Source organism: Priapulus caudatus, unplaced genomic scaffold, assembly GCF_000485595.1.
Source record: "Priapulus caudatus unplaced genomic scaffold, Priapulus_caudatus-5.0.1 Scaffold359, whole genome shotgun sequence".
Taxonomy (NCBI): domain Eukaryota; kingdom Metazoa; phylum Priapulida; class Priapulimorpha; order Priapulimorphida; family Priapulidae; genus Priapulus; species Priapulus caudatus.
In genome coordinates, this window is record NW_014577420.1 from 3,908 (window position 1) to 12,258 (window position 8,351).

The 8,351-nt window shown below is 43.0% G+C and overlaps 1 protein-coding gene across 1 annotated transcript in view; it reads right to left on the reverse strand.

Moving 5' to 3' along the window:
* Window positions 1-2,982: 2,982 nt before the first annotated feature.
* The window catches only part of LOC106809494 (dedicator of cytokinesis protein 7-like), a gene marked incomplete in the record, with an annotated part of 65,865 nt that continues 60,496 nt past the window's right edge, over window positions 2,983-8,351 (reverse strand). The window contains 9 exon segments of the mRNA XM_014812581.1: window positions 2,983-4,182; window positions 4,505-4,648; window positions 5,238-5,347; window positions 5,538-5,681; window positions 5,851-5,996; window positions 6,401-6,491; window positions 6,949-7,038; window positions 7,700-7,834; window positions 8,059-8,190. Of these exon segments, the coding sequence (XP_014668067.1) occupies window positions 4,131-4,182; window positions 4,505-4,648; window positions 5,238-5,347; window positions 5,538-5,681; window positions 5,851-5,996; window positions 6,401-6,491; window positions 6,949-7,038; window positions 7,700-7,834; window positions 8,059-8,190 (1,044 nt within the window).

An 8,351-nucleotide genomic window follows, 5' to 3' on the forward strand; every position in this document is an offset into this window, starting at 1 on the left:
CGCATCTCACTCTCGCCTATCACCCAATGTTGGCAGCCCTGATGATATAACATTTGAAATCCTAACAATCATATGTTTGTGCAAGCTCTGTTCACCTCTGTTTGCCCAATCTCAAGATTGGTTGCCCAAACTGCGGATGCGCTGAAATTCCAAGTTTGTGCAAGATTCCAAGTTTGGGCACAACAGTATTAGTAAGATTATTTATTATATATTATATTATATATGGTTAGTATAATAGATCAGTGGTGTGCGTGTGTGCGCATGCGGATTTGGCGATTTTAAAAGTTCAACAACCCGCACCGCACCCACCGCATTCACACACATAGTGACATACGGCTATGCGCACGCACAATCACATGTGCACCCACGCACACATACCACATTTACACACACACGGGCGCGCACACCCACATACACGCACACGCGCATGCACACGCACACACATGCATACATACTGACTCCGGGATGAGATTTTTCGGCGGATCGGCGGAAATCGGCGGATTTGACAGTCGCAGGGGTCAATTTTGTGAAACGTCAAATTCGTTGAGAAAATTGGGGGGGGGGCAAAGAATGTATAAATTGAAATTATACCTTGAACAGTACCTGACAGTAGACTGACAGCAAAGTCAACAGTGGGTGTTACAGATAGCCAGCGTGTACCGCGCCTGAAGCTAGTGCGTACGATGTACGTCCGTCATGGCAAGCAGCGGTGCCGATTGATGTACGGGCGATCGATTGTTTCATGTCAACGGCGCGAAGCGATGCCGTGTGTGGAGCATGTTTATAACTGCGTAGGAGTGACGGGCGCCTGGGAGGAGAGAACGAAAGTAAAACAAAAACCGGTAGGGGCCCCAGCTCGATTCGCGCGAACACACGCGGCACGGTTTCGGAGGAGATACGGAAAACGACACTTCGGCTCTTTCTACTATTATATAGTAGATACGTCGTACTATCGGAGAATAGGCCAACAGGCTGAGCTGAGTTTTCATGTGCCTCGTGACGTCATGTTACAAACCTCTACGTATAGACTATCATTGCTGTTTATGTGTAACTCTCTCATTGTATCCATCCGTCCGTCTGTCTGTCTGTCCATATATATATATATATATACAGGAGTAGATAATAGAAGAAATCTTCTATTATCTACTCCTGGACCCGGTTCCACAGTCGTGGATTAACTTTAACCCTGAGTTAAGGTTAACTCTGAGTTAAATTCACTAATTCTGAGTTAGTAAACTCCGAGTTAAATTTGTGTTTCATAAACATGGTTTAAATCCTGAGTTAAGTAACTCAGAGTTAAATATTTTAACTCAGAGTTACTATCCCATAATTTCCAATAATAATAACAATAGAACAAACGCCAGCAGCAGACGAACAAGCTAAACGCAGCAATGGTAGGAATGAAGAAGCGATCACCAAATTTTTCTAGTGCAGAAAAGGTACTGCTAGTGGAACTTTATGAGTTTAACAAGAGTGTGCTGACATCGAAGCTAACAAACAATATTACGAACAAGTGCAAAAACAGTATATGGACAGATTATTATTATTGTTATTGAGTTATCTTATATACCCGGCAGCCGGGTAAATAATAAACATAGAAGTTTATCTACGGGAGCCCGCAGCAATAAATAAATGATGAAAGCTTTTTTTTAGCCAACTCGGGGATCATCGAACCCGCGACGTTCACGATATTAGCACGACGCTCTAACAGTTGCAGCTACCGAGGAATTTGTTACAAGTAACAATATTATAACTGAACGAATGTAGGGATGGGAATAAATCAGTGTTGGTACGCCATCTATAGGCTCACGTCGGTCAGCGAACAACAAACGTAAAATTAATAAATATGGTTACAAGCGGGATGATTCGAACACGGGGCAGTACTAGATAAACTAATTAGCTCTAGTATTAGTATCCTAGAGCTAAACTAACCTCGTAGAAACTAGTCTTCAAAGTCTAAAGGATGATACCGAAGACTAACTATAAATAAATCGAATGTAAGTTGTTTCTTATGTATAAATTATGCAGATTCTTATGAAAATCTTACCGTCTGCATTCACTATCCCAATTGGCAATTGTGTATTGATAGAGTGATAATCTTTACGGTTAACGTAGTCCTTCTCAACTGCTTTACGCGGCCCTTGAATTCTAATATGCGTGCAGTCTACGCAACCGATTACGCCAGGAAACCCGACGAATGCGACGATACTATGAAAGTTAGCTTTGCACATTGCTACTTCCTCGTGAGCTGTCGGCCATTTGATCAACCGGCCTTGTAATCCAACTAGTGCATCGGTAACGGCTGCGATGGCTCGACACACGGTGGATTTACTCACTCCAAAACTGTCTGCTATTACCTGTTGAAATGCACCACTCGCAAAGCAAAGGGTGGGGCCATTAACAGCACCCAGTGTTTGGGTACTGGCATCCCTCTCTGCGAGTGTATCTTTGGCAACTCATCACCAATAAGTCCAAACAATCTTTCAAGACCCTGCCGCGAAAACCTATATCTGTCGTACAATTCGCGATCAGTCATGATGTTGAAGTGGTCGTCGTGTTTGCGATATTCTTTTTGTTTTTCGGGAACTGGGGCGTTAAAAAGGTAAAAATCAGCCATTTTTAACCCCGAGTTAAGGATGAATCCAGGTTCCAGTAAGAAGTTAATCCAGGTTCGAACCAGAGTTAAATTTTAACTCTGAGTTAGGCATATTTAACTCAGAGTTAAAGTTAATCCACGACTGTGAAACGGAATTTAACTCGGAGTTAACTTTTAACTCCGAGTTAAGGAATTTAACTCAGAGTTAAGAGTTAATCCACGACTGTGGAACCGGGTCCTTAAGTCTAACCATAGGTCTAACCAACTATCTGGCAATGAAGTCTGTGCAGTTTGCAGTTTTATCTACCCCCCCCCCCCCCTCTTCTCTCTCTCTTATATATATATATATAGGTACACAAACATACAACAGGAAATAAACGCAAAGCTTATGAGTGTATACATATATATTTGCTATATTTTATTGCAGATTTAATTATGTATATATACATTTGTATATGTACAGAGCAAAGTCACGTAAACATAGAAATATGACAAAACGGATAAAAAATTATTAAAATGCAAGAACGGATGCGAGTAAATAAAAAATAGACGATAAATAAATTGTTTTAAAATGCGAGACAAAATTGGATGTAACCAAAATGAAGTAAGTACATATATTTAAATGTAATGATGTAAATATGTGTATATGTTCATCATTACCTTTAGACAAGTCGGAATAAATACTATAATGATTAAACTAGATATTTGTTTTCATGATTAACTGCCTACATTTCATATTTCTTGTTATCATCTAGCTGTAAATTCTAGCAATTGATCCATTTAAAGCACCCCGACACAATATGTAATTTTGCAGAAGCATCTAATTTTACCTATACAGTCATTTGCGACGAATATGCTGCCAACATGTGAAGGAATAATGAGTTTGATAAGAAACCGACCAAGTTTTTCGATATTTTACCCGTGCTGTTTCTCCCGTGAGAGCGCACAGTATAGAAGCTCGATATTCAAGAGTGTCACTTATCATATATACATGACGAGCCCTTTGTATGCAGTTAGAACACGTGACCCCATGACGATACTTGTGCATAAAACGTGGAGCATTTCAATGCTGACATCGACGATCATAGTTAAATAGGAGGCCATATGCTCTGTGTCTACTATGGTTACAAATGACGCTACAATATAATTTACGGTCCGGTTTCATAAGTTAAGCTTCAGGTAGTGACTACATGATTCATTCTCGCCGGTACCGCCCCAGAAACACACAATATCCATGCGCGTAAGCACGTAATGTATATGTCACACCGATCTCATATATAAAAACACCCTGCCCTTAAACGCCGTATCAAATTCTGCAATCTGGGCTGGTCGGAACATATCGCAGTGACTCGTGGCGTCAATTAATCAGGAACACGATTTCAGAAACACGCTGCGTGAACTAACTCAACCAACTCCTCCTGCTGTTGTACTGATGAATGGTCCCCCCGTCCACTGCGGATCACGTCACGTCCCGTGTGGGCGGCGGTTACCGTGGCAACCCCTCTCGCAAGCCTCGGCGCGGATCGCAGTGCCATTATGCGACGGTCACCTTGCTGTAGGAATTGTCATTGTTGTACTGGTCTTTGCTGCGAGAACGACGAGACAAAACATCATTCATTATACAGCCATGCAGTCACGCTCGTTCTAGGAGATCATGGCTAGATTAAACTCAGCAAAGGGGATCCTGTTTCACCGTTTGTAATATTGCACGATAAAATATGAGCTGAAATCTGCTCACAGAAAAGGAAGGAAAGTAACTGGTCTTTGCTATAAAATAGTGACACAAAGGCATTCGTTGAAATTTATAAGGCTTTCACATATATATGGTAGGGTTTTTTTTTGTAATGAATATTCGTCTACGATCTAAACATGTGCATATTTTTTCACAAGAGGGATGTTTCAACTTACATCTTGATTGTGTTTCTTGCAGTGTTGGCCAACATGGGCCAGAGTTTATCACACAGGCTTTTGTAGTTCCTTTCCAACTCCTTCTGGTATTCTCTCTGCTCAGGTCCTATCAAGCTCTTGTTTCTACGCAGGGCATCTCCGCACCTGAAACAGAACAGAGTTAGAAGACGCAACATCAGGTATCTGTTGTTAGAAACAAAACTTGTCTTAACATTAGCCCTACAATTAACCTTTTGTCATAGACTGTCGACAGAAATATGGTAAAGTTACGAGTTTCTCATATATGCAGTTCCCCATTTAATGTTAAGATTATTGTTAAGACTAATTTTGTTTAAAACAGTGGGCCCCAGGAACGGTTTTAAAACATATCGTAAGACTGAATGCTGCAGTAGGTGAATGCTGGCAATTCACTGTTTTCATGTCTAGAAGCAGCAAGTTCTTAAGCTGCACACTTTGTTTTAAGGTCATACGTTCTGTGTGTATTATTTGAAGATTTTGTAAGTTTGTATGCTATAAAGATTTGAATGCTACAAGATTGAATGCCAGACAATTGAATGCATCAATGTTTACGCAGAGATTGAATCCAGGTAAATGACAGGCTAAGTCAACAATAGATTCTCGAGTCAGATTTTAAATTAAATTTGGAAACATTCAAATTAGTTCAAAGTAATTTAACTAATTTCTAAAGAATTAATTCACAAGAGCGTTGAGACTGCAGGCTCCACTCTCTCACCTTCTTATGAACTCCTTGAAGCATAGCCTCAGCTTGTTGTGATGCTTTGTAGCTGGCTTGCTGCCATCAGCAATGTCTGCCAGGAACACTAGTGCCACTTCCATCGGACCCTACACAGAATACGTGAACATTCATTTAATTCATCGGTCATATCAGCCAAACTAGAAGAACATATATTCCATTGGTAACGTTCAGGAACCCCTGGTGAACAAATGTCGACTATATATATTTATTATATATTACCTATTATTATGTTATTAGGAATACGAGTTACGTGTGAGACGCGGCGGCGTAACAAACCTGGTTAACTGTGGTTCCGATACAGCCCTGTATGACCATCTGTAGGATTTTGGGGTCGGGCGGGTCCTGCATTAACGCATCGCCGAGTTCCACCGTCTTCTTCTGAATGTCTTCTATAGCAACCTCTATAGGTGTCAGCACAATCTGTAAAAATAATTAATTAAAGCTCCTATAGGTAGCAGCACAATCCATAAAGTTAATTGATGCTACTGTATATTCGCGTAGTGGTAGTATACAGGTACAACGTCCATCAATCTAGCAGCACTGGCAGTGCAGGAGTGAGAGAGCAGAGGAGCGAAGAAGCAAAGCATACCTGCTTGCGTTCTTGCACCTGTATGCGGGTGCGTACGTAGGGCAGCGACTGCGTCGTCGTAAGGATGGTCTTGCGTTTGTACTGCTCGCCCAACTGTCCGTGGGCGCGGCCATCCGGTGTGAAGGGTGTGGCATAGACAAACCTCCCTGTCATGCAGTGATGTACGCACAGTTAGTGTCAGTGAACCACACACACAGACATGCACAGAGGGGGGGAGAGAGAGAGAGAGAGAGAGAGAGAGAGGAGGAGGAGAGAGAGAGAGAGAGAGAGAGAGAGAGAGAGAGAGAGAGAGAGAGAGAGAGAGAGAGAGAGAGAGAGAGAGAGAGAGAGAGAGAGAGAGAGAGAGAGAGAGAGAGAGAGAGAGAGAGAGAGAGAGAGAGAGTGAGGGGGGAGAGAGAGAGAGAGGGAGAGAAAGAAAGGAGGACACAGAACATACTGGTTTAAATACCTGATGTCATTATCATCACCTGTTCCCAGACTGCACAGACAAGGATGGATAGCACAGTGGAAACACAAACTACAGTAAGAGAGGATAAGGAGTATTATTTACTAATGTTGTAGTTCTTCTCAAAGTCTGTCGTCCTGTCCCGGAACTCATGAAGGTCAAAGTAAGGTTCCACATAGGTGATCTGAATGTATGCCTAACACAAAGAAAGGCAAGAGAAGCCATCGAGAACACAGTAAACATGACAATTAAACTACATACGCGACACATACATTAACGAGATACGAGCAGTCATGCAGTGTGGTTTGCCGATCTTTTAGTGTGTAAGTGGCAAAGGTAGGCATTAGTGTTATGTGTGTAACTGCAGCATAGGACATCACAAAACACCCTAGGTGTTAACAGTAAGGATTGCTTTAACACTATTACTGAATTTTAACGTTCTGCGTAAAGTAAAGTATGTAAGTAGCAGGTCTGAAACTAAATAGCACAATTTAAACTATAGAGTAAGTTATAAATTTAGTATCTTTAATGTTCAGTAGGGTTTTTATAAGTTTTTTAAATATAATTTTATAACTATATTATGTGAACTTCAGACTACACAAATAGAATAGAATGACTGTGATGCACTATTACTATGAGGTAGTTGCACTTACAATGTCAGGGTTGAGTTTAGTTCTGTCAACGTTGTTCGAATCCTTAATTGTATGAATTGAAGCTTGACCATATCGCTCGATGTAGAATGACTAGATACAAAAACAAAATCATTCACCTATGATCATGAGTATGATAGCTTCATGTATTAGCTAACATTATGTTTTTACAATAATGTCATCTTATCTTCCTCCTGGCCCTATAAGTGTATTCAAATCTCTGCCAGCTAACCCTCATCCCTCCTGCCTAGCTTTAACTTTAACCCTTTCCCATCCTACTCCCTTGCTCTAACCCTAACCTTCTATCCTCCTCCTCACTCTCTCTGACCTTAACCCTCTCTTCTCCCCTCCTTCATTCTTACCCTAACCCTAGCTCTCCCCTCCTCCTCCCTCATTCTAACCATAACCCTCTCCCCGCCTCCCTCACTCTAACTCTAACCTTCTCCTCCCCTCCTCCTCCTCTTCGTCCTCGCTCGCTCTAACCCTCTCCCCTCCTCCTCCTCGTCCTCGCTCGGTCTAACTTTCTCCCCTCCTCCTCCTCGTCCTCGCTCGGTCTAACTTTCTCCCCTCCTCCTCCTCGCTCGCTCTAACTTTCTCCCCTCCTCCTCCTCGCTCGCTCTAACTTTCTCCCCTCCTCCTCCTCGCTCGCTCTAACTTTCTCCTCTCCTCCTCCTCGCTCGCTCTAACTTTCTACCCTCCTCCTCCTCGCTCGCACTAACTTTCTCCTCTCCTCCTCCTCCTCGCTCACTCTAACCTCGAGTCTGTGAGTAATCTCAGGCAGCTTGACAAACGGCTGTTCCTTGTAGATGAACTCCTCTCCGTCCAGATCCCCGAACTTGTTGCCGTAGAAACCGACTCTGTAGAAACAGCTGAACATCCTCTTTCCCTGCTGAAGAAAACAGACGACGTCACCAACAAGGAAAGCCAGCTAATGGGCGATCGCCACATCACCAGTATACACTAATTCACCTGTCCTCACGAGCGAGATAGCAACTCCCCTCCCCACCAACACCCGCAACCATGCTCGCCCGGTTTGTAGGCGGCTTTCGTTGGTTTGGTTGTCGCGGTTCGTGCACGCACGTGAAAACGTAGACTTTTTTAAAGCGGGCGTACCTGGTGGACGATCTTCGTGAAGGCCTCGTTCAGCTTGCCGTGCAGGCTCGCCAGCTTCTTGTAGTCCTTGTTGGCTTCGTGAATCGGGATGAGGATGCGGTAGACGTCGTTGACGGCCTCGTACATAGAAGCCTGCGAGCGGAGAGATGGAGAGAGTAAGGAGGAGAGTGTGTGTGAGAGAGAGAGAGAGAGAGAGAGAGAGAGAGAGAGAGAGAGAGAGAGAGAGAGAGAGAGAGAGAGAGAGAGAGAGAGAGAGAGAGAGAGAGAGAGAGAGAGAGAGAGAGAGAGAGAGA